Genomic DNA, 26,532 nt, shown 5'->3' with positions numbered 1-26,532 from the left:
GCGAGTTTCCACCATTCAGAGCAATCCTGCGCGCAATAAACGGGCAGTGCCTCAGTGACTAGTCATTAGCCCTTTAACCAAGCCGGAGAAATGAAACAACAGTGAAGGCGGTGCCCTACGGCAAGTCTCAGCTGACTGATATGGTTTTATCTTTAAGCGCTGCTCTTTAGATACAATATCATGAGTAAAAATGTTCCCGAGTCTAGAAGCAACCTTTTCACCAGCCAGAATAAGAAAACTCCCGCCATTACGGTAAAGCTCAAGGGTATACAACTCAAAGTACGTAAATATGCATTTCTTACTAAAGTAATCAAAGCAACCCCACATGTGTTTGATCTTCCCTTACTAGCGGTCATTTAATTCGGGTTGGACGGAAGGTACATATATAGTGGGGCCCTGTCGACGCGAACCATGGAACTACTGGTGCCCTGTGCGCATGGGTTCCTGATACTCGCGAAAGTAGTATCAATAAATTATTAACGATCAAACCCGTTAACTACCTTATAACCACTTCTAGCGCTACGCCGCTATTGTACATTGTAGAGCGAATGTCTTGGCTAGGGTTCTCGGGAGAGCACTAGAACCCCGATACATTTTTTCTTAGGCCTAAATCCAGAAAAGGGATTACTACCAGACCCGAAAGTTCCTGAGGCAGTAATCACTGGGGTTTCAAATGAAATAGTTTTACATAAAGTGCGCCGTAGATCAGTCCCAATCAAAGCTCAGCCGTGCTGACCCAGCAAGCTGTCGAGGACGGCAATACAATATATATATATACATGGATATGGCGAAAACTGCGACAGGGCTAGTACGAAAACAATCCGGATGTACACCGAAGGGACGAATGTGAACGCTCATTAAATCGCAGCATTTTGCGATGCCTCAAAGCAGCTGACACGCGGCGTATAAACTTCCAATGGTACGCAACGTAGCGCGAGGGGTCGGATCTTAGAGTATGTGGCATTTGGATCGTATAACCTATCGAATCATTAGCCCTCCTGGCCGTCGCCCAGGGCTGTCTCTCCATCTCACCTAATAGACTCTGGTCTGCACCTTCCGGGCCTCCTGTCATACAGCGACGTTCCGGATCTGCCAGCTGTTGCATTGCGTGGAGCAAATGGTGGGCTGTTGCGCTGGACGCTCTGGGTGTGAAGATGGGAGGAGACGGCAGAAATATTCTCAAGGCTTCTTCGCGTCGGACTCGTGGCTGGCGTTTCCCCGACTGGGAGGCCTCAGACAGTCTCTTCTGCATAGCGCGGTATTCTCGTAATAGATAGTTCCGTTTGCCTCGCAACGACTCGCCCGTTCGCTTTAGTCCGAACTGTCTGAAGTATGCCTTGGATTTTGCTTTCCATGACATCCCTCGATGTTGTAGTAGCCATGGATGGAGGTTCTCTTCTTCCGATGGAGACCAGGGAATTTTGGGCATCTTGACGAAGACAATTAAACCTCTGAAACAGAATGGCGGTGGAAAGTGAGGGTGTGCAGGGACCGTGCAATGGGAGTTGTTTAAGGAAGTCGGTCGAGTTTGGGGGTGGCCACGGTTTATCAATGATAGAAGAGCACCGGCAGCATATTTCAATTGTGGTCTTCTGTTACAACGGTATCTCTGATCTTGTCCGGCAAGGCGCTAGTCTATTGTTCTCCACCAAAGACATTCTGCTTCAGACCGTTTATAGTGCTCCGGCGTAGATATTGAGGGACAGAGATTAGTGCGGAAGCAAGGATCTGCATTTGGTTAGCCAGGGCAATTTCCGTTCAAGCCAATGGGTACACACGGTTAAACAGGCTGTTCATGTTGGGCGAAAAAACCAGCGGTTTTGTGAGGTTGGTGTCTCAGCCTGTCAGTATATCCCACCCGTTGAGAAAACGGTCGATTTCCGAGGGGTATTTGTCACCTTGTTCTTAAACGTTGGACCCAGTGAAAATTCGGTTGTAGTCCAGTCACAGGTACGAATCTCTTCTCCAATCTCCGACGCTCCGGCCAGACTACGGTCTTTCAACCCTGTCCTGTGTGTAAATTTGAAGTCGTTCGGGAATAATAAATATTAAGTAATAAATAATAAAAGCGAACTTAAGGGGGCCTGTTACACTTGGCGGAAGCATAGGCCCTACCTAACCAACGGACTTCCTGAGGTCACCACAATTCCCTTTCTACATTCTTTCTGTCTCTGTTTCCTTTTTCCTTTTTACTTCCCTCTCTTGGGGTCCGCTCGAAGGCTTGGAGACCTCTGTCAGTGGCCGTGGATGAATCCACCCATACTGTATATCTCTGAGGGTACTGGGCGGTACTGAGCTCAGGTAATCATTGCTAGACTCGTTGGGTACTTGTTTCAATTTGACCCTTAAAAAGGAGCCCATTCCCCCATTGTGTTTACGGGACTAACTCATCATCCCTTGTTCCTCAAACCTCTCCTTGACCTACTTCAAGCAACATAATAATGGGTGTCCAGACGCCTCCGCCTAACGGCAGTTTGCAGAGATACTCAGACCGAATGTCTCAATTGTTTTCATCGGGTTCACCTGAGCCGAGCAATATTCACGACCCGTCTAGATCAGTTGCTGGCTCCATTGGCGAGGATTGTCATTACCAGCAGACCGACGTTCAATCCGATGACGACGGCATGGGAACTTCAATGGATGAATGCAGTGATGAAGAAGATACTCATCGGGCGATAAAACGTGAAAGTGCGGCCGAGCATGGACTCAGACATGTAAAGCCTCCGAACCCTGGTCACCCCAGAGGCTCGAAATCGACAATCATCGATTGTATGGCAGAGTGAGTGTCCCAAACCGCCCTATGGAATTATCCGTGGTCCTGCATGCTAACAGCTTGTTTATTTTAGATTGGATGTGCGAATGCAGTGAGTGGTTGTGCTTAGAGACGACCCCAGGATTCCCACGCTAATACGCATCAGATCTATTGAAGACTCACTCAAGAGCCAGGACCTGTGGAACAAAGCAATGCAGCAAAAAGTGGGATACATGATGGATAGCATTGACACGGCGAGGAAAGAAGTGGCTGCCTTGAAAGAAAAGGTTAGGATGTTATAGAAGGACAATGGCAAGAACAGTGCAGTTGAGGATCGAAAGGACGTGAGACGGGCCCTGTCGTCATTCAACAATCATGTAGAACGCAAATCGAAGCCTTTGGAAATTACCATAATGGAGAAAATCACTCAATAATCCGTTTATCCATTGTCTATCCACTATTTGTATCTGGTCTCATTAATCGACGACGTGGTATTACGCAATTCGCATGAGGATCACGTATTGCCTTCAGGCAAGTTCCGCGCCAAAACCGCGTCGCTTGTGAGAGCCAAGGTTATTTGCATAGAGACGATGAATTCCGTGGTAGATTTGAGAATGGTCGTAGTCCTGTTGGAGGACTGATGATCTCGAATCTGCTGCGAGGCTTTTTTAATCGTGGACGAGGAAACCATTAAACCGGGCGTCAACGCCACATGGATGTGCTTTGCGTTGAAACAGTTATTATGTAACAGCATTCCTTCATAGCCAACGAAATAGAATGATTCCCGGTTTGATCATTCTGAAATTATCCTTGCAAAGGTTGAACGGTACTTCCTAATTCAGAAATGCCGGGCGGTCTACTACGACGAATCGGATGTGATGCTGCGCTTACTCCCAGCAACGAGGACGGATTGCTCTTTGATTATAGCCACATCGGGTTACCTGTCTAGCTAACCGAGACCGACGTCAGCCCCTTGATCCATTTCAAATTACGATATTAGTGAATCGCGACCGTGCTTTGCCGGCCAGCGCGCGAAATTCTTGGAATGTTTCACATGATACGGATTGGCCAGGGATGGAGCCCTGGCATCGTGGACCCCAGCAAATAGGCGTTATTTGTACGCCACCCAACCCTGTTCTGCTCACCTATAGAAACTGCTGGACAATACCTTGATTTTCTTCCTTCGTATTGCATTGTCGTGGCGAGATCATTGTAATGGATGACGTTAGAACCATTTTGGCAGACTCAATCCTCAAACTACAATACCTCAATGGCTACTCTATTCCTATATTTGCTAGTAAGCCCTATATTTATTTCTGAACCCACCATCCTAATCAGCCAGTTCGTTTGCCACGTCTCGTTAGCTTGAAATTGTGGACCAACTGATTGCATTCAACGAGTACGATTCGCGATCATATAGAAGGAATGGAAGAATAAAGGCTCAGCTTGCAGATTATTTCCTGACGGTAATCAGACTGCGCATCTTACTACACTTCACTCAGGCTGGAATCGGGAAATCAGAATGACGTCATCGCAGAGGGAATCTTGCTATGGGTGCGAGACTATACGTGACCAATGAAACCTGCAAAACTTCAATCAAATCCAGCTTTTTCTTGGTACTCACGGCGTCGATATATATGATTCTGTGGCGAGGTTTTATACAGACACATTGCATCTCACAATACGTTAGAGCAAACACAATAATCAGGAAACTGAGTTGCGCATTATTTTGACTGCAGTTGCAGTTGACGTCACGGAAACTTGTATGATGATTCTTCCGTCTCGTTAAAGACTAACTAGCGACCATAGTCGACTGTAAAGCAGGTTCTTAATCCGGTGCCCGGGCTACACTAGATGCTTAAATGGTACGAAAGTCTGAGCATCGGCGAAGCGAAATGGAGGATTGGTGGACTTGCTCTTTGATTCTCTTCTCACATTCAGTTCATTAAAGCAAAGCTGTAGTCATATCGACATTTTCCAAGCTTAGAAAATACCGCTCCTGGCATAAATGTACTAATACTATCCGAAAACGGCTTTATATAAGAACAAGATAGGAATATAGTTCGTCTTGGAACTGGTGTCACCACTTACAATATTTGATTACTTCTCCAACCGTAATAGCCAAGATCCACCAGTCAGTGTATATTATTAAAGGGTATGTATTTCTTCATCTATTCATATGTAGTAACCAGAACATTCATCTCAGTCCTCGGGTTACTGTTTTTGGTAGTTCCGTAATAAATGACTGACGTCATAACCAACGTGCTGGAATCGTGACTCTGGGGTTGTTTTCAAGGTTAGTGTGGTCAATCATGTTCGAACGAACCCGTCATTCCTGTTATTGTCATTCTGCCAAGGCAGCTCTCCAATCTATGGTCTCATTCTGTAAGATATGTAATGCTTTTTGTGAGTGGGGGATATCTGAGCACATACGTTCTCAAATTAACATCTCCAATTACTTGTCTTTCCTAATAAGCATTGCCGACAGGCTCTCGACACCCCTCATATCATCGATGTTTGTCATCGGCGGTGTGTTACCTAGTATATATCTAAAAGGGCATGGCTCAGAACACACCAGGTTTGAAGTTCGTATAGACATTGCTTGAACCCAAACCATTTTGCCACCACGGATTTGTATGAAGTGTTTCATGTTACGCCAAGAGCAAGGCTACGATGTTGGCAGCCCAATTCTACGGACGCAATGATATTCGCCTCGACAAGGTCGAAGAGCCGCCATGTAGCAAAGGGCAAATCAAGGTATTTATTGCACCTTATCGCATTGATATCTCTAAATCCATCCTATGAAATTTGCTGATTGTGTATTCTGCAGATGAGGCCAGCCTATGTCGGAATTTGTGGTAGTGGTAAGCACTCATTCCCCAGACCGTGAAGAATCTCGGCTGTCTATTAATATAAGAAGACCTCCACGAGTTCACAACTGGTCCTGTTCTTATCCCGAAAACCCCACATCCCATCACAGGTTCCAAATACCCCGTTACTATGGGTCATGAATTCAGCGGCATTGTTGTCGAAGTTGGCGACGATATACAACACATCTCCGCGGGCCAGCGAGTAGTCGTCCGACCGACTATTTTTGACAAAACCTGTTCTTCCTGCACAAGTGGGAACCGACATTGCTGCGATAATATTGGGTTCATCGGTCTAAGTGGTAAGTGTGTTGTCGTATTTTTGATCACGGGCGAGGACAAGTCTCTAATTTGGGCAATTAAAGGCTATGGTGGTGGTTTGGCCGAGTATATCGTCGCCCCTGCTGAACACTTTTACCCTATTCCAGATAATGTCTCCCTACAGTCAGCGGCCTTGGTAGAGCCACTCGCAGTGGCTTGGCATGCGGTCAACATATCCCCTTTCAAATCTGGTAACAATGTTCTAGTCGTGGGCGGAGGTCCTATTGGAATTGGTATCGTACAAGTCCTCAAGGTGCACGGCGCCAAAGAAATCATGGTGGTCGAGCCTATGGAAAGTCGCAGACGACTAAGCAAAGACTTCGGCGCAACACATCTGCTGGATTCCCACAACGTGGATGTTCCTGAGACGGTTCTTCGACTGACCGATAACATTGGTGTCGACGTTCTCTTCGACACCGCCGGTGTGGAGGTAGCCCTAAATGGGGCAATACCAGCATGTCGCACCCACGGAACAATAGTCAACGTTGCGGTCTGGGAGAAAAGACCCGCCATCCGCGTGAATGATTTGATGTATAAGGAAGTGAACTATATGGGGGCGGCCCTCTATGATAATGCATCCTTTGAAGATGTGATCAAAGCAATAAGCTATGGTAAGTCCTATTTCTCGGTCAACAGACTTTGTCTTGAGACACTAATAGATCTTCAGGCCAATTGAATCCCGATAAGATGGTCACTTTGAAGATAATGCTGAGCGAGGTGGTGGGAAAGGGATTCCAATCTTTGGTTAAGAACCGGGACGAGCATTGTAAGATCTTGGTGGATATGCAAGTCTCAAGAGACGCGGGGCGATAAGGTGGTTAATAGAACTGCCTTGATATAAAGCTTGTCTAACCTGCTATGTGCACATAGAAGCCGTTCAGTGGGTATAATATGCACTTATTAAAGATGTATCATGGTAATAGCCCTATTAGGTTTCATAGTCTCCAGAACTTAGCCTCTACAACCACTCAATGCATATCTGTTGGATGCCCGGATGCCTAAGGCATCACATGTAAATAGAACCCAGATAGTTTGCCTGCTCTCTCGTCCTCTCTTTCTCCTCTTCGTCCACCAGAATACATACAGTGCTTTCTCTATGAACTTACACGTATTGTATCAGGTTATGAGCCTCTTTTGCTAGTTGGACCACTAGCAACTCTTTTCTCTGAAGCTATTTTCATCTGGAGACTTTTGACGATCTGACCCCACAGTGGATCCACCTTTGTGCGTGGTACACTACCGGATTCGGATCCAGCCAATAACATCCAGGAAATCCTTCGAGCCCCGCCGGCAAAAGCTCCGTTTAGCTTTACAATCCAATCATGGCAGACGTCGCGACCGGAAATGTGGGGGACACCAACCCACAAACCCCCCCTCCCGGCGTACCGCCTAACACGATTGATCCCAATGAAGTCCCGTCCTTGAACGATCCGATCCAATTTGCGCAGGATGCCAGTGACAGCGAGGATGAGGATAACAAGCCGTCCCATCAGGGACATGGTCTGCCAACGATTGCAATGACCAAAATTCAGAAAGTGAGGACACTGGAGCACAATGACACTGATCCAAGTGGTTGGAAACAGGCACTGGCTTACCAGTTGATCCCATACGCTTTGGAATGGCTGCTAGAAAGCGACATTACCCGACCTCCCAAGTCACATGCTTCGTTTGAAAGATGGAAGTACTGGTCTCGCTTAGTTGCAAGCTGGATGTACAATCAAATCGATGTCACACTACAGAACAAGCTGCGCAATTTGTCAAAGATGCCTAAGTACGCTGATCAATTGTACGATGAGCTTATGGCTATGACACAAGGCAGTGACCGGATGCAAACTGCATTCCTTGAGATGAGGAAGTTCGATAAGATGAAACGATCGGATTACAACTCAGCAAGCGAGTACATTGAGGAGTACCAGCGACAGTACCATGTGCTTGCTCGATTCAAGGCAGCACCGCACCCAGCACACGGCCTATCACAAGTCCTTCAAAACCTTGAATTGGAAGTCAAAAAGGTCCAGTTTATTAGGGAAGAAGTCGCAAGTCTCGAACCCAAGAAACTCAATCTCGACAAGGTGGAGGAGTACTGGAGAGCACTCCAAGCAGCTGCTGACATGGAAGGTGTCACCAATGCTGTCTACAATAACAATGCCGGCCGTGGCCGAGGCAATGGAAGAGGTGGTCGTGGAGGAAACCGTGGTGGCCGAGGTGGTCACAACAACGGTCACAACAATGACGATAACACCCAATCCAGCAAAGACATCAATGCTATCGACGAAGACGTAGCCACTGCTAAAAAGAAGAAGAAGAGAGGTCTTCGCAAGCAGCCTGCCGACGGCAAAGACATTCATGACTACGCAAAAGAGATGCGTAATGGCACACAAAAGGATGACAATAACATGTGTTCATTCTGCGGCTTTGGACCGCACACTGCAAAGAGATGTGCCTATCTCAGTGACAACCCACCAGCCTCGTGGGAACCGTCCGGCAACTTGTGGGCCTATTCAAAGGCTATCCAGAGAACTCAACGTCAAGATGGACAGAACAATATGGTTGTTGCAGCTGCCAATTCTGTTGACAGGAAGAATGATTGGTTGCTAGACACTGGTTCTGACAAGACATTGACACACGATCTCGAGGACTTCCACACATACCAACTGGATCACCCTGACACAGCTTATGCGTACAAGGATTACTCTGGTAATAGAGTCGTCACGCTAGGCCACGGTGAAGTCATTGTAAGGGCTGCCCTACCAGGTTTGGATGGAAAGACGTACTCGTTCATGACAACTGGTTACTACACTCCTGGGGGACACGGCAAGCTATTTGGCATGCAAAAGCTTCTTGAAGAACAAGATATCTCTTACGACACACGCACTAAGAATCTCACAAATGGAAGGGGAGACATCCTAGGGTATGCAGACACGTCAACAGGTGTCCCGTACCTTGTCAGTCCGAAGGACGATGATGACCCCAATGAGATCAAATCGGACACAGATTCCGACGATGACGATGAGATTGGATTTGTGAACAAAGTGACTGCGTACGAGATCCACAGACGTCTCGGACATGCTGGAAAAGCTCGCATTGCTTCCACACTACAACATGCTGAACAACTAGGTGATGATGAGCAGTACGGCACGGAACACTTCGATTGTGACGCCTGTTTTCAAGGCAAGTCAAAGCTCAAGATATCCCGTCAACAACAGGCGAGGGTACAAGATGTAGCATGGAAATTCCACGTTGATACACAGCCAATGAAACCCACTGGGCCAAACGGAGAGAACTACTGGCTACCAGTCGTTGATGATGCTACTCGATTAATTGAGGGAATCATGCTAAAGAACAAAAGTGATGCTTACCATAAGCTTACTGCGTTCTGTGAGAAGATCAAATTACTCACCGGCAGATACCCAGGCATCTGGCGAATGGATGGCGGTACAGAGTTTAAAGAGTTCATCAAATGGGGTGAGAAGCATGGTATGACTTTTGAGACCACACCACCTTACACCGCAGAGCCAAATGGTACGGTGGAACGTTTCGGTGGACATATCAATGACATACAGAGAACGATGATCATCGATGCGAAGATGCCGGAAGAGATGTGGCCGTATGCGACAGACACAGCCATCTACATCTACAACAGACTAGTCAATCCAAAGACTAAGATCTCGCCGCTCACACATTGGCGTCAAGAATTTGAAATTGCAAACCCAGAGCCTTCCTTGAAGCACCTTAGACCATGGGGATCAGCTGCATACGTCCACATTCCGAAGCCTAAGAGGACACAGGCTAGGAAAGCAGCACCCAGAGCGTGGAAAGGTATGCTTGTTGGCTATGAGGGGGACGGTGGTCATGTTTACAAAGTGTGGGATCCAGTCACGAAGAAACTGGTAGTGTCTCGTGATGTTGGTTTTCCGCAACCTGGAGATGACGATGGTATGGGACCAACACCAGCTAGCAAAGCACCCACCGATCCCAAGGATCCTGATGATGATGATGATGTCGTCGGATTCATGCCTGTCTCACTGTCGCAAGAAGACGAGATCTCGAAGCCAGAAAAGAAGCAGCAGCAAGTAGTACGTACACTACAGGTACAAACTCCTACACGATTAGCTGTACAAGCACCTGTTACGCCGTCTACAATTCATCTTCCAACAATTCATGGCAGTGCATCTACAATGCCTGAGACACCACAGAAGGCACCACCGCAGAGAACAATCATTCCGCCAATAAAACAGCGCAAACTCTTTCAAAGTTTTCTCCCAACTGTGGGAGAGGAGCCCATGATGACAGGCGCGAGAATCACTGAGATCACGGATCCTACCACTGAGAGCGTCTCACAGGTTTTGGACATTGAGCGGAAGAAAGAAGATCTCGGAAGAAGACTTCAACAACTGTCAACCCAAGTGTCTCAACTTGCTGAAAGTATGGACGATATTCGTCGAGATACCGACAACATTGAGAGAGCTGTCACCGAGGAATCAGAAGATATGACTCCTTCTCCAGAGCGACAGAGAACAGATTACCAATACCCTTTCTCATCTCCCACTCAACAAGCTTCTCCCGTTCAACAAGCTAGTGTGTCACCAAGTCGTGAGATCACACAAGCTCCACCAGTTCAACAAGCTAGTGTGTCACCAAGTCGTGAGATCACACAGGCTACACCCGCTCGACAAATCAGTGTGTCACCAAGTCGTGAGATCACACAGGCTATCGAGACAACGGAGACAACGACAAGCACTGAGAACACACCGGTTACTGCGAGATCAGAGATGTCACCAAGCCGTGAGATCATCTCAATTGAGTCATCGCCAGATCCTATCTCTCAGGACCCAGCTACACCGGCTCCCACCCTACCCCGCCGATCGAGACGAGCGAATATCGGGATTGCACCTGACCGATACCACGATCCAAAGCAGAAACACCTCGCTGTCGAGTACGAGAAACGAGACCGAGATATTCAACGAGCTGCCACAAGGGCAAAGGCGAAGGACTCGGGCGGTAACAACGTGACGGAGGGTGATGGACAGGGGTCTGCGGGACCTAGTGCGATGTCTGCAACAGCTGATGTGACAATGGACAAAGTCGATATTGACGAACCATTTCTCTACAATGGAAAGCCGCTATGCGCAAAGGACGTTGACTTGCCATCTACGTACAAGCAAGCGCAAAAGAGCCCTTTCTGGCCTCAATGGCAAGAGGCTATGCAAAGACAACTTAGTGATCTCGAGGCTAAAGGCACATGGAGCTTGATCCTTAAGCCGTCAAAAGCTAAGGTACTGCCAGGACAATGGAGATTCACTGTCAAATCCAACACCAGAGATGAAGTCTACGATTTCAAAGCACGATGGGTGGTATGTGGCAACTTCCAAGACAAAAATGATGGAGAAACATATGCCCCTGTCGTCGCCGAATGTATGATCAAAATCGTTCTCACACTGATTGCAGTGTATGGTCTAAAATGGAGGCAAGTTGACTTCACTGCTGCATATCTCAATGCTTCACGTGAAGATGTGGAGACAGTCTATATGAGACAACCTACAGGTTTTGAGTACGCAGATGCACAAGGAGACAAGAAACACTGGGTGTGTACACTCAATCAAGCGCTCTTCGGATTGCGAGACTCTGCTTTCCTATGGAACGAAGAGATGGACTGCAAACTACGTCAGATTGGCTTTCGTCCGCTGGATGATGATCCTTGCGTTTATATCAAAGGCAAAGGCATGAATTTGACTATTATGATGATCCATGTTGACGATTTCATCATTGCTGCACCATCCGACGATGACATTGAGCAAGTTGTCAGCGAACTTCGTCAGTACTACGACTTGAAGGACCTCGGTGAGCCAAAGCAGTATTTGAACTGTGCGCTCGACAGAGACTACGCCAACGGGACAATCACTATGTCACAGAAAGCGTACGTGCAAAAGGTGCTACGTATGGCTAAAACCTCTGGCTGGAAAGACACGCCATTGCCAGCTGCATGGAGAGAGACACCAGCCGATGCGACCAATGCACTAGATGACGATGCTTTTGATCAATATCAGTCTATCGTGGGGATGTTAAACTGGTTGGCAGTCAAGACACGACCAGACATTCGCTTCGCAGTGACACGCTTACAGCATCGACTAGCAAATCCCACTCTTTCTGACTACAAAGCAATGCAACATGTTGTAAAGTATCTGAGACGAAAACCTGACATCGGAATTATCCTCGGTCGAACCGGTGAACTTCGCTTCTATGCACACACAGATGCTTCACATACAGACTGGGAAGATAGCAAATCGACAGAAGGAAATGTCTGGTACCTTGCCGGATCACCTGTTATGTGGTCTACGAAGAAGCAGACGATCACGGCCAATTCGACGACAGTTGCTGAGTGGTGTGCACTGGATCAACCTAGTCGTGATGCAATGTGGTTGAACAAGATCGCACGATCATTTATGCTCCCAGAGCAGCGTCCTACAGAGATCTACACTGACAACATCAACTCACAATTGCTTCTCTCGAAGAAAGGAGGCAAATCGGCGAACAGATGGCTTAATCTTCGTTACTTCTTTGTCAAAGATGCAGTGGCGCAAGGACATGTTGAGATTCATCGAGTGAACACCAAGCGAAATGCCGCAGATGGATTTACCAAGGCTCTTGCAAAGGATCAATTCAAGATCTTTACCGAGCTAATTGGCATGTGCTAAATCCACAAGAAATTTGCAGAGTTTTACTATGTATGCCGGAACTGGAGATCTTGATAGGGAGTGCATGCAGGATTCTATGAGGGGGATGTTGGATGCCCGGATGCCTAAGGCATCACATGTAAATAGAACCCAGATAGTTTGCCTGCTCTCTCGTCCTCTCTTTCTCCTCTTCGTCCACCAGAATACATACAGTGCTTTCTCTATGAACTTACACGTATTGTATCAATATCTCACATTACACCTGCACTTTGACGTAGTACTCCCTTGACAGGCCCACTTTCTCCGATCGCTCGGAAAGGAGTGAAGTTGACGAGGCTTCTATTCTCTTTGGATCTGGAGATGAAATCAAGGTCAATTGTCGTCGTATATGGATAGCATTGATAAAAATGATCAGCCCCAAATCCCAGACTGGGACGCTTGCCACTTGGCGATTACCCAGCAGCCGCTAAGATGCTACAATATAGTAGCCACATAAAATTCCTGGATAGCGTTACCTCCACGGAATATGTTTATGGTAGAGCGTGCGGTATTATGTTTGAAGTTTGACTTAAATCACCTTTGGATAATAATTGAGATATTGGCTGGTAAATTCTTCACGACTTTTAGAACGGATTCTAGATCATTGAGATTTGGCGCGAGGTCGATCAACCTCTGCCAACTCGCATCATTCAATTAGTATACTATGTCGAGTACCATGCATAATGCATGGTAGAAATTACTGTATTAATACAGGCCGGAAAATCAATGGACCGTTATGGTAACGGTACCATACAAAAACACATACATTGCTTAATCATCGATGTCCGTACAGATTGGAAAAACAACGGACTTTGTCATTTTAGTTAGGGAGAGATTTTTTATATGTCAATTTTACATACATTGTCGTACACGTCTTTTATCTGTCATACTAGTTTACTGACAAAACTAAGGTTGATTGGTACATGAGTTCAGGCCTAGACCTTGAATCATCCTGTCATCCTGTCTCTTTGTAACAGGTACAGGTTGCGACCGGCGTTTTCTTGAGTCGTTCTGATTCATTGACTACTTAGAAATGATATGCTGATATTTGTGCATGACATATGCCAAGCTTTACAGCGCGCTAGCCCTTAAATCTCATCCGCATTATCAGTTCAATCAAGCTTGCTGAGACATCCATTTCACCTCTTGTCACCGACTCGGAACCTTTTTTTTCTATTGCACTCAACCAATACAAATTCACATAGGCGTCCAGAAAACGGAAAAAATCTTAATAAAATCTTGATCGAAAGTGAAAACAATGGCGCCCTATGCTCAAAACCAGCGGAGACTCATAATTGCCTCAAACCGCCTTCCACTTTCTGTTAAGCCTAAGAACGGCACTTTCGAGGCGATTCCGTCCAGCGGCGGATTAGTGACCGCTCTAAAGGGGTTGAGCTTTCCTGACTATCTGTGGCTAGGCTGGCCCGGAGTCGATATTAATAGACGGGACAGAGAAAGTGTGGATAAAGCCTTAGCCAAAGAAAATGCCGCTGTAGTATACCTAAATGGGGGTTTAGCTCAGAGTCATTACAATGGATTTTCCAGTACGTGACCTATATTCTCGGTTCTATTCACCACATCGCTGACCAGGAATACTTAGATGGTATTTTGTGGCCCACATTACATTATCAGTCGGAAGTATCATTCGACAACGATACGTGGGACGCGTACCAGCGTGTCAATAAGATCTTCGCTGATCGAATCAGTGAGGAGGCGGCGGATGGTGACCTAATATGGGTGCACGATTACCACCTACTCCTGCTGCCACGTCTACTGCGTGAGCTCTTACGTGTGCAAAACAAAAGATGTCCTATAGGATATTTTCTGCACACCCCTTTCTCAGCAGATGATTTTTGGAGAGGCCTTCCTGTTCAGAAACAGTTGCTTGATGGTGTCCTTGGTAGCGACCTCATTGGCTTCCATACCGATGAGTTTAAGGCGAACTTCGCTAGCGCCTATAGTTCTTACATATAAGACCCGGGGAGTAGCATCTAAATGATAAGTAACTAACTCATTTATCAGTGGCGCGGAAGTTGAAGGCAACAATATCCACTACAACGACCGTACTATTAACATGGATAAATACGTCGTGGGGGTTGACTGCCAGAGATTGGCTGATACAATCGATGATCCTGAGGTTCAGGCCAGAATCCAGGAACTCGAGACCCAGTGCAAGGACAAAACGATCATAATTGGCGTGGACCGCATGGACTATACGAAAGGATTGCCCGAAAAATTGGAAGGCTTCCGAGTCTTCCTAGATCAACATCCTGAATGGAGCAAAAAGGTTGTGTTGATACAGATCGCCATTCTGAGTCGCGAAGATGTCAAGAAGTACCAGGATCTGGAGGGAGAAGTGAGCAAGCTTGTGGGCCAAATCACTGGCAAATATGGTAAGTGGCTTTGATCCGGCTGCATTCCCACTTCTGGTTCAGAGGTTCGGCGGATCTATAGATATCATTCTAAAGAATAATAAGCTACTTCTAAATCGACACCATTGCTCTACATCCACCGCTCGGTTTCTTTTGCGGAGCTTACAGCTCTGTACTCAGTGTCTGATGTCTCCTCACTTCACGCCGGGACGGGATGAACCTTGTTGCTTCCGAGTACGTCGCTTGCCAAGAGGCCCGACACGGTGTGTTGGTGCTCTCTGAGTTTACTGGTGCAGCAGTCTTCATGAAACGCGGCAGTCTGTTATTCAATCCTTCTAATGTAGAGGGCCTCTCGAATGCGCTTTACGGGGCAGTTACAATGCAGAAGAAGGACAGGAAGAAAATGTATGAAGAGTTGCGGGCTTTTGTCACCACTAACACCAGGTTAGTTGTTTTCTTTCCTTGACCCTTCCATCTTCTCAGGTTCCTCATCTCCCACCAGAGGTCCGTTAAGTGTCGTGATTAGCAAAGCTAACACCTATTTTCCTCCAGTGCGAAATGGACAGAGACGTTCCTTGGAGAGCTGATAAAATTACAGAAATAGATAGCTTTTTGCGTAGTTCCAATGCTTTTTTGACATGGCAGCTGGCGTGGTCGGAACCATAGCACTGCTTCACTGAATCTGAAAAGGGTCATCTGACATTGTTTTATGACAGAGATCTGCCTGTACGACAATGTATGGGCCAACCAGTAAAATATGTAATTCTCTAACTAACTAAAAACGACAAAGTCCACTATTTCCAATCTGTACGGACATCGATGACTAATTGTAACATGCACTTTTGTATGGTATGCCTCGTACCAGTTGTCATATGATATTCGGGTATGGATACCCCGTATCAACTAAGCATTGCAACCTGGTTCTTGACATTTTATTAATGCTGGGCGGTTGTATAAATGTTGCCTTTTCTTTCACCAAATACTGCATTACGCCCTCCACATCAGTCGATAACCTTTGAACAGTTTACCAATGAATATACGAATCTAAGAAGCCGAAATGTGCAAGGGGCAGATCGAGATGGAAATAACATAAGAGCTCAATCAATCAACCAAAGTTCAATTAACCAGCTGCAGTCTAACTAGTTGCGTAATGACTATGCAGGCGCTTCCTTCCAACTGAAGCAAGAACTCGAAGCCAAACAACGAGTTGGAATTGCTTCCACATAGTATACGGAGGCTGACTTAGAATTCGGAATAAGCCAATTCTTGTAGATCCCATGAATCCATCACATCAATTCTGTAAACCCGAGAGTGCACCCTCCATCTTCCATATCTCAATCCTCGCTTCTTCGTTCTACACCACCGCAAATTTATAGAAAATTGACTTAGGCAAATGCTAAATTAATCACTTTATTATATAACGCTTGATCGCTATTTCGGCAGTCTAGGAAAAGAATCATCCGTTAATTTCCTATATGAAGAAATTCCATCCTTCTGCTCTGCGCAACTCATGTGGCAGACAAGGAAGAACGATTATCCGTAAGGACGCAATTCACCACGGTCTTTATCTCACTGATCGATGATCCCAACCGCACAACATCGATAATGTGATGGACATCAGCATCATTAGAAGTCCGTATTGCCTCAAGGAACTCGTCCATAAATTGCTGATGGTACCTAAGTTCTTCTTCCATCATACTTGAGTAGAGTTTGCGCCGTTTGTCGGAGCTCTCATCGACAATGCAGACACAATCGCGTTTGCTGCATTCCAAGCACGGATTTCCACCACTGCACTATTTTAACCAAAAGTAAGTATAAGATCTATTATATTTTAATATTCCCTACCTTTGTCCGTCGACGCTGACATTCTTTGCACGCAGTTGACAGTCTTCGTACCTTAGCATCTTGTTTTGATGCCTCATTTTGATATTGGTCAACTACTGCTCCTTTGGTAGTTGTCATTTGAGGCCGAATGGGTCTGAAGAGGGGAGCAGACATAGTCATATATGGTATTGAGACGATGGGTGGAGGAGACAGTTAGCGGGAGGTAGAAGGTGGGGTGGCTGAGATAACGAATTAAGTCAGATAGAGAGTGGGCATGGAGGCGTTATTAGACCGTTGCGAGCAGGGAGAAATTTCATGAAAGCATATATATATAACTTCACTGAGACACTGAAAGGGAATTGTTAATTACATATTCCCCCTTAGTGCCGGGATTTCGTTCCTTCCAATAAACTCCCCTGAAGGTAAGGGAATCGCGTCAAGTGGGGCATTACCCACCCTTGGAGCCCAGTCCCACGTCATTTTTGCTGTATTGTATAACGACTGACGAGCTATTGGGTTTTCAGCCTCCTTGCTGACTTTATGCCCGCATTGCCAGCTACGGTGCTCACTAGATTAGCCATGTGCTATAGGTTTCCATATCACTACCTCTCGTTACCCGACGAGAATGACTCAAGAGTTCAATAAGTCTGTTATGTGCACTTTATTCGCCGCTAGTCATCCCCAAATGACTATGGTGCTTGTCTGATCACAGGCTTGTACATATAACCAACTATCATTTCTCAATGGAGGTGGTTTGAAATACATTTTGGAAGTATATCGTGTCTCAAAGAGTGGGACGTTTGTGTAATTTCTCAAAGCTAGAAGGTCAAGTACGAAGCTCCGCGACTTCTTTGATCACCGGGAGAGCTGCTTGTGGGCAAGGGCGGCCCGATGAACAAGGTCGTCCATTCCTATAACCAGAAGGATACTTAGAAACGCGAATTTCATCGTGCAAAAGGAAAGAGTGTGGACATACCTGGTGGAGGATCAACCGGCGGACACACTGAGACTTTGCGGTATTTCACAGAATCTTGCAAGACCGGGACCTTCCCGTTTGTTAGGTTATATCCAAAAAATATAGGGAAATGCTTACATTTTTTGCGTCGATTTCTGCGTATACCTGATCTGCTACGTTCTTGATATTTTGCAATTGCTTTATAAAATGGGACTTTTCCGGCGAAACTCCAAGTAAGGGGAGGCGGTATTTCGCACGTACTTTCCTCCAGCTGTACCATTTGACGGACGTAGATGAGATGGTATAGTTGTTTCTTGCAAGCCACCATATCAATTCCATATGGGCGGAGGCTAGAAGTAAGCCACGCTTGGCACATTGAGGGGTGTCTTCCCTCGAAGCATTAATGAGTTGGCCATCGGACGCAGCGCGGTCAGCGTAATCGCAAAGATATTTTCGGAAGCTCCTCCTGTCGAGTCTATTGGCTCCAAGGTTGATTGCGATCGTACTGATGGTGGCTCCTAAATTATCCAGTAATTCAAGTGCGGTGGTGATTTCTTCAGGAATGGTGAGTGACATGTTCAAGGGTATCGAAAAGATATAAAAAGTCTCAGATTTAGGTGCAATGACGCCTTTTTACAACACCCTGAATTTTGAATAGGATCAGCCAAGATTCAGCACATAGATCATTGTTAACACCCAAGCGAGTGGGGGCGAATTGTGAGCAAACCGAAACCCTGTTCTTCTTGAACCATCATGGAATAGTTGTCAGGTCAGGAAGAACCTGGGCTTGGCATCCTGCCGCAACAGGAGCCACACGACATAATTGACGTTGGAAACGCTATAAAGTTATTGGACAAGGTTATATCATGACGCATCGAGGTCATTATGGTATCTTGATTTTAACAAATGATAATTATCCCTTTCCCCTTTCCACCCTCTCCTGTGTCATGCCTAGACCTAATGATGACATAGTTGTGGGGCAAAAGATCCGTGAAAAAAAACCCCTTCATAGGCATGAAAAAGACCTTGTGGGGTAATTCATGATCTCTACTGTACACGGACAGAACCTATACATTTTTGTCCGGTTTTCTTCTGCCTCCACAAGTGGACGCCGCAAGTAATAAGTTTGGCCGCAAGGTAATCTATGGAAACGGCCCCCAATAGATAGGTGTTGCCTGATGAGAGGGGTTGAGTTGATCGTTGGTTCGAAAACCAATCGAACTCGAGGACCGCGCCAAAGGCGGTGGTGGTAAATAATGTCCTGACTTTTGCCGTGTGAACAATCCCTACTGGTACTACTAGTACCCTTGTGGATCAAGCCACAAAGTCGGAAGAGCTAACAAGGGTGACATTTTTCGCCCTACCTGCAAGTACAAGTAAGTATCTGGAAGTGTAAGAAGATGCAAATATAGTCTTCTAACAAAGGTTTATAGTAATTGGTGCAATAATTCGAGGCGCTGGTGGACCCAGGATTCGAACAAACCTCCTAAGTGCCGTGAGTATTTTCTATCTTGGAAGTTGAGGACTCATCTGTGGAACCTCTATGGGTACAGTCCGTGAAGTACAGTCTCTTGGAGATATCGTGTCATACAGTAGTAGTAGTAGTAGTAGTAGTAGATTTCATTTACCCCGACCTCTCGCCGAAGTTGAACCCTGGATTAAGGTACAAGTGTGATGTTATTCATCCATATGAGGAGATCCAGCTATTTGTAGTTGCAGCAGCTCATCTCCCTGCTGCCTAGCGGAGTGTCTGCCTAACAGGCAGCCACTCCTATAGATCTATATACATCACGTGACCTGGGATCCAACTCTCCCCCTGTGCCAAGGACCCGAAGGGGCCGAGGCACCTCAAGGATCCCAGAATTTGATCTGGCAGTGTCTGATCTTTCTTTGAACGAAATTGCAGACTCAAAACCTCCCCCTGAATGGAGATTCAGACGTTCCACAAGGTCTTCGTGTGTAGGCCTCGGTAAAGCTTTGGTGAAAACATCTGCTAAGTTATCCTTTGTATTGACGCGCTGGGTATCAATAAGACCTTCCTCCACCTTCTCCCGAATGAAGTTGTGCTTGACGTCAATGTGTTTGGCTCTGCTGTGAAACTCTGGATTCCTGGTGAGCTTCAAGGCTGCGTTATTGTCGATATAAAGGGGAACTGTGTCAATATATACTCCAGGGATGCGGAGGTCATTGATAAAGTTGCGAATCCACATAGCTTCCTTCGCAGCCTCGGCGCATGCAATGTACTCTGCATCCATGGTTGATGTAGCCACTGTTTTTTGTCTCTGGGATGACCACGATATGGGCCCTCCAGCAAGCGTGGACACCCATCCAGTTGTTGACTTGCGTGAGTCCTCACATCCAGCAAAGTCGCTGTCGACGAAACCCCTCAGCTGGAGACCGTGTTTGTCTGAATAGACAATTCCCTTCCTCGCGTCGCTCTTCAAATATGCAAAAATGCGATCCACAGCATCCATATGAGCCCGGTTTGGGTTGGATGCGTATCGAGCTACATATCCGGTAGCAAAAGCAATGTCCGGTCTTGTCTGATTGCTGCTAAAATTGAGCGACCCGACCTTCGACTGATATTCTTTGCGGAATTTGGTGTTGGCAACGTAGTCGCCCTGTTTCGCTAGCTTGATCTTCGTGTCCAGGGGAGTCTTGGCAGGCGCGGCATCTTTGAAGCCATACTTGTTGACCATTTGGTCGATATATTGTTTCTGATGGAGATGAATCTCTCCAGGCTTCTGCTCTATGTGCATTCCTAGATACCAGGAGCACTCCCCCTCGTCGGATATTGGAAATTCCTTCGAAAGTTGACCCTTGAAATCAAGGATTGCCTGAAGGCCTCTACCCATCACGTTTATGTCGTCCACGTGTACTTCGAGTATGAGTCTGGTTCTGTCGTTGATAAACACACATGGGTCGTAGGCTGACATACGCCAGCCCCAACCAACAAGAGTGTCCCGGAGCTTTTGATACCACGCGCGAGGAGACTGCTTCAATCCGTAAAGGGCCTTGATAAGAAGTAAGCAATGCCCACGAGGTAACTGTACATCCGCCGGGGCTTTCATGTAGACCGGCTTGTCTAAATCACTGTTCAGGAACGCCGTCTTCACATCCCCTTGGTGGACATGCCAATGGCAAATCGCCGCCAACGCGAGCAAGATGCGGGTCGAAGCCGACTTGACCACGGACGCGAACGTCTCTTCATAGTCTATGCCTTCTTCCTGTTGGAAGCCCCTTGCTACTAGGCGAGCTTTGCGCCTGGCGACTTCGCCGTCCGGTCCATACTTGTCGGTAGTGACCCATCGTGAAGTAACCGGTTTGATCCCTCCTTGGAGTGGAACGACCTTCCACGTGCCTTTTTCTTTGTGGGAATTTAATTCTTCCACCTTTGCTTCAAGGTATTTTCCATTAGCAGTGCCATTGTTCTTCAGTTGGAGAGCTGGTTGCGGAAGTTCATTGTACGCCGATAGACTGAATTTGAAGCCCTTGTAGTTATTCTTGGCCGCCGCGTGTCGGCCATGGTTCTCGTCGTCATGTGGGTCAGAGTCGATCGTCTCTTCCACAATAGATTGATCAGTTCTTTTCTTCTCTGGGGCTTTGGTATACAATGCATCTCTCAAAGATCTCAGCTCATTGGAGACTTTAAGCTTCCTCCGACCAGTGTAGCTCTGGTAATCCTCCCGCAGGTTCGGCTCGCTCAAGGCTTTCGCTTCGAATGGTCGAGTTGCCCACGACTCGTATGTGCCATCAGATCGTCGATAGTTGCAACTAGCAACGTTGCTGTTGCTTTGCGCTTTGATACATGGGTAACAGGGTTGTTCCCCATCGCAGTTCAATTTCCTTCTTTGGCAGCGCACGCACTCCTCATCAGACAGATCTCCTTCCTGAAGAGGGCCCACTGAGGAGAAACCAGTTGGAAGCGGAGAATCAGGTACGCGATAGATTCTGGTTAACAGACCATCCTGGACTTCGTAGCTGCACGTTGTCCTTCCATGGATACATGCCTTACAAGGTCGTCCGCGGTCACAGTTTTTTCCACTCCTGGTTCCATTTCTGCACTGATCACAAGGAGGTAAATCATCCACACCTTGCGGCCGACATGCTAAGCGTTGAAGAAGGGTGTTGCACTTGTTGCACGGAATCTTCCCATCGCATGTCATTATCTTTGCTGCGCACCGGTAGCATTTCTGATCGCGAGGAACTGGTACGAATCCGAGCTTTTTATGCCTTTCCTCCTTTTCCGCCTGTCTTTTCTTCTGCCGTGCTGTTGACCTTTTGACCCCATCCAGGTTCCAATTGCAATTGAGATTGGCTTTTTGACATGCTTCGCATTTTGGATTGCTTGGGTCAATGAGAAAACAAGTACGGTTCGTCTGGAAGCATCTTCTGCATGGCTGGTCCTGTTGTACCCTTCCAATCTCTTTACGCCTGTGGCGGTTCTCAGGAAGTATTAGGCGTTTTGTTTCCTTCGACTGTGACCTGCAGCCTTGGTTGTCTTTCCTGCAGATCGAACAAGGCATTCCATTCTCGGCAGAGTCGCACCTTCTCCCGGTTCGGAAACAACGGTCGCATTTATCATCATCAGGCAAAAAGTTCTTCATGTGGCCACCGCCACGTTTTGCGACGAACTGCCAATAAGCCTGTGAAACCTTCCCGTCTTCTGAGTGATACCAAGAATCGTCGTTTAAGTCCGACAAATCTGAGTCCGAGTGCTCTAAATTGATGTCACGTTGTCCGTGAGTAGCTCGGCGGCTTTTCCTTGGCGCTACTATAGGATCATCGGGAAACTTGCGTTTGGCCATGCCGGCGTGCTTGGATTGATTGAAATACTTGGACACATTGTTTAGTCCCAAGTCTCCGTTGTCGGTATCGTCTTCATCATCGGCGTCTTCGACCTCATCTTGTGACTCGTGTGCCGCTTCGGAAACATGATGCTCTTGGTCGGCAATTTCCTCATCCGAGGAGATTACAGTGTGTTGATCATGGCTTGATTCACCGTCGTCATAGTCCTTGTCCGAATCACTTGAAGATTCTGACCCATCTTCCGAGTGATTGTTGTCCGTAAATGCAACATCTGGGGTGGGGATCCTATCTTCCAAACAGGGTGCATCATGCGGATCGCGCAGCCCTTCACCGTCCTCGATCCTTGCAACGCCGATCCGGTAGACCTTGTGTTTCTCCGGAGAATAGATATGGTACATTGCCTCACTCTCGCATCCGACAAAGTAGCCCAGCCAGCCACGAGGGTTATGTAACTTTGTCATCTCAGCCGTGTGTCTCAGCTCTTGCGGATACGTGACATATGCTCGACTGCCCCAAATTCTCTCTCTTGTTAGACTTGGTTTCATTCCCCGCAAGGCTTCGTATGGTGTTTTTGCATCCTTCTTGCGTAGTGCACGCGCTGGAGTTCGATTTTTCAGCCAGACAGCATGCTGTATGGCTTCGGGCCAGAGGTTCTCGGGTATCTTGGAAATTCGTAAGAGCTCGTTGCCCTTTTCGGAAATAATCTTGGAGACTTGTCCGGAGATGGAAATTTCTTGAACCATAGGTGCGGCCTTTTCACGAATTGTACGGTTTGTCCTCTCAGCAACACCATTCTGATAATGGGCGTATGGTTCGATGGGTTCTCGCGCGATGGAATGGGAGTTGCACCATTTGCCAATTGGTCCCCTTTCAAATTCGTTGTCAAAGCGACAGCACCGGATGGTAATATTGAAAACCTTCTGGATCAATTTGACCAGCGACTTGAAGACTTCAAAGAGCTGATACTTTTTATCGAAACGTGCGCTCCATGTATATCGCGTACAGTCGTCGGTAATAAACAAGAAGTACCTAGTTCCATCAAATCCTTCGATTGGGTATGGTCCCCACACATCCATATGAACCATCGCTCCCGGTTGTTGAGCATGGCGCGTGGCGGGATCGCGTGGAATTCTGACCAGTGCCCGTGTCGTCGCACATACGGGACAAACGGCTTTAAGCTTGGCTTTGATCTGCTTCTCGGTGATCTCCATCCCCGTTGAGCTTCGCAGCAGATTTAGCATGCTTTGAAAGCCTAGGTGCCCCAACCTTCGATGCCATTTCCATACAGGGTCATCGAAATCCACTGTTGCTGCGATGACACCACTTGTTATGTCATCATTGGGAAGTTTTGTGGCGTCAAGGTGATACAGACCATTGCCGAAAGCGGCGTGTCCGATGGCATGTCCGGCATCATTCATCCATGTCATATATTGCTTATTGTAGATGCCGGTTAAATTTGCTTTTCGGGTGAACATCCCTCCAGAAAATAGGTTGCATTTGCCTCGAGGAGCATAGGCAACTTCTGAAAGTGATACTTTCACCGGAACCCCATCAGGGCTTTTTAGAAGAAGATTGACAACTCCCATTCCTTCTATTTCAAGGCTAGTGGACCCGTCTGCGGTGCTGATTTTTAGATTGGATGTGCGGAAAGTATCTTTCTTAAACCATTTCATGTCATTAACGATATGCATGTTCGCTCCGGTGTCAGCTAGCCATGTGTCTGTTGTACAGAAACTGCCTGCCAAGAAAGCCCCCAACACAGGTTTAGAGAAATCCAACGTTGCGGACACTGGGTCCCCCATATCAACTCCCCCTGATCCCCGCAACTTGATGCAAGACATAGCTCTATGCATCTGTGGCGAAGGGTCAGCTGGTTTCACATGAGTTGAAAGGGAGGGACCCGTACCTAGAGCATCACTCCGGATATAGGTGTCTTTGGAATCGATGAGGTCCATTTCTGCAACACCACCCATGCCATTGGGGACAACGGCCCTGTTGGTGGTGTTGGTGAACTTTTCTTTGAGAGATCGTGGAATTTTCTCGGGATTCTTAACCCAGCAATGTTCTTCGGTATGGCCAGTCTTGCCACATCCAGGATGGGTGCACTTGAGGTGATTTCTGTCCTCCCGTCTCGGCCTGTAACGGGTAGAATTGTCCATGTTCATGGTGCTGTTGTTGCTCGCATCTCTCTTGGCCTTGTCCCTGGCCTTTCTCTCTTCTTTCATTTGAAGCTGGTGCATTTCTTCAACATGCATGCGTTCAAAAAGATAGTCCAGATCAGGAGAATCGTCAGGTTTAATCGACCTAACCCAGTCATACTTCTCTTTGAAGCTGCGGTAGTTAGGAGGAAGACCATGAAGAAGAGCGGTTGCAAACATGTCGTCAGTCATATCATATTTGACTGTCTTCAGATCAGCTTTGATCTGGCGGATTTGATTGGTGTAGTCGGTCACGGATGAACAGTGATCCAGCTTGAGGTCGTTCAATCGATTCAACAGGATGTCGCGCGCACGTTCATTTGTGACCGCGTATCGCTTCTTGATAAAATCATAAGCTTCTTTGGCGTCCGCGCAATCCTCGATCTCGATTTTAATGCCGTCGGAAATCCAAGCGTCAAGCAATCTGTTTGCAAGCTTCATCTTTTCCTTTGCATTCTTGTGTTCGTTGTGATCGATCTGCCATCGGAGTGTGTTGTTGGTCGTCAACACAACTGTCTGGCCGTCTTCCGTCTCGTTTTCGTCATCGGTCGTCGGGCTTAAACTTTTCTTGATCCGAGTAGACCGACGAGTTTCGGTGTCAAGGACCTTCACAAAGTATTCGTCTTTGTTGGGCTTGGGAGGAACGACTTCTTCGCCTGTGAGAAACTCAAGCACATCATTTGCTCTGGCTGCTCGTTCAAACTCGCGTTTCCAACTGATGAAGTTGGTTTTGCCTTTCAGTTGGCGATCTGGTTTGACTTCATCCATCTTGGATTACGTCTTGTCTGGTGCCCTGAATTGGGCGTCTGGGGTCTGGGGTCTGGGGTCTTGATCACTGATCACTTGTGTCCATCCAAAGGCTTGTCTAGAAAAGAGAGGCTCATAACCAGTTGAACCCTGGATTAAGGTACAAGTGTGATGTTATTCATCCATATGAGGAGATCCAGCTATTTGTAGTTGCAGCAGCTCATCTCCCTGCTGCCTAGCGGAGTGTCTGCCTAACAGGCAGCCACTCCTATAGATCTATATACATCACGTGACCTGGGATCCAACTGCCGAAGCGATATACAGGCTACAGCAACTATATATATCCGTGTATGTACATGTATGATATCCCACTTCCTGAAAACGAACTTGGAGCCTCGTCAAGGCCCCTCGTGGCCTAGTTGCCGCTCATGTTGTTAGGCTGCCCTCATGGCGCGCGACTTTGAAATCGTTGTGACGCCTCAGCGAAGTCCAGGACGGCTTTAACCGTCCTAGCCCGGGAGACGGTGTCTGGTTTACCTCTCTCACCTTCAGTTGAGCCTCCCAGCAGACTCGATACGCTGCTGAACGCGTCCCCAGTTTCACTCCTGAAATTCCGTCGAAGTTCCCTCATATTTGGGCAGTCTACCAGCACGTGGGTGACTGTTTCTTGCGCGCCGTACACGCACTGATCATTGTCGCGGAAGCCGAAGGCCTTGGCATAGGTGGATAACCAATTATAGCCCGTGCGTAGCTGTGTCAGCAGGTACGCCCGGCCTCTGGGCAAATTCCCATATAGCTTCCTGGTGTAGGCCGCCGGTAGAGTGCTGTCAACTTTTCGCAGGTGACCGCCTTTGGTGGATGAGTCCCATTCCCGCCTCTACTGACCGCGGATGTTGTCGCGAATAAGCGCCTTCATCCTTGCCAGCAAAGGGCGGAAGGGATGTGATTTGCCCGGGCTTGCCGCGTCCTTGGCC

General features: G+C 47.2%; 5 protein-coding genes across 5 annotated transcripts; 2 read left to right on the top strand and 3 right to left on the bottom strand.

The window, feature by feature from the left end:
- Positions 1-5,425: 5,425 nt before the first annotated feature.
- On the top strand, positions 5,426-6,753 carry N7455_006077 (2,3-butanediol dehydrogenase; the record flags this gene model as incomplete). Its single annotated transcript, XM_065605243.1, has 4 exons — positions 5,426-5,509; positions 5,583-5,616; positions 5,673-6,551; positions 6,608-6,753. The coding sequence occupies 4 exons, from the start codon at positions 5,426-5,428 to the stop codon at positions 6,751-6,753; spliced, it is 1,143 nt and encodes a 380-aa protein (XP_065461097.1).
- Positions 6,754-13,911: 7,158 nt separating this feature from the next.
- Positions 13,912-15,629, top strand: N7455_006076 (trehalose-6-phosphate synthase; the record flags this gene model as incomplete). The annotated part of the gene is made up of 6 exons (XM_065605242.1): positions 13,912-14,197; positions 14,254-14,613; positions 14,687-15,046; positions 15,131-15,204; positions 15,261-15,469; positions 15,578-15,629. 6 exons carry the CDS (start codon positions 13,912-13,914, stop codon positions 15,627-15,629), a joined length of 1,341 nt encoding a protein of 446 aa, XP_065461096.1.
- Positions 15,630-16,533: 904 nt separating this feature from the next.
- N7455_006075 (C6 transcription factor) lies at positions 16,534-17,023 on the bottom strand (the record flags this gene model as incomplete). Its single annotated transcript, XM_065605241.1, has 2 exons — positions 16,534-16,818; positions 16,922-17,023. 2 exons carry the CDS (start codon positions 17,021-17,023, stop codon positions 16,534-16,536), a joined length of 387 nt encoding a protein of 128 aa, XP_065461095.1.
- Positions 17,024-17,704: 681 nt separating this feature from the next.
- N7455_006074 (uncharacterized protein) lies at positions 17,705-18,380 on the bottom strand (the record flags this gene model as incomplete). Its single annotated transcript, XM_065605240.1, has 3 exons — positions 17,705-17,760; positions 17,826-17,895; positions 17,943-18,380. The coding sequence occupies 3 exons, from the start codon at positions 18,378-18,380 to the stop codon at positions 17,705-17,707; spliced, it is 564 nt and encodes a 187-aa protein (XP_065461094.1).
- A 6,454-nt stretch (positions 18,381-24,834) lies between these two features.
- N7455_006073 (uncharacterized protein) lies at positions 24,835-25,579 on the bottom strand (the record flags this gene model as incomplete). The annotated part of the gene is made up of 2 exons (XM_065605239.1): positions 24,835-24,844; positions 24,933-25,579. 2 exons carry the CDS (start codon positions 25,577-25,579, stop codon positions 24,835-24,837), a joined length of 657 nt encoding a protein of 218 aa, XP_065461093.1.
- Positions 25,580-26,532: the final 953 nt, after the last annotated feature.

Source organism: Penicillium solitum (assembly GCF_028829755.1).
Source record: "Penicillium solitum strain IBT 25940 chromosome Unknown utg000004l_segment0_segment0, whole genome shotgun sequence".
NCBI lineage: Eukaryota > Fungi > Ascomycota > Eurotiomycetes > Eurotiales > Aspergillaceae > Penicillium > Penicillium solitum.
This window is presented reverse-complemented; position numbering and strand designations above follow the sequence as displayed.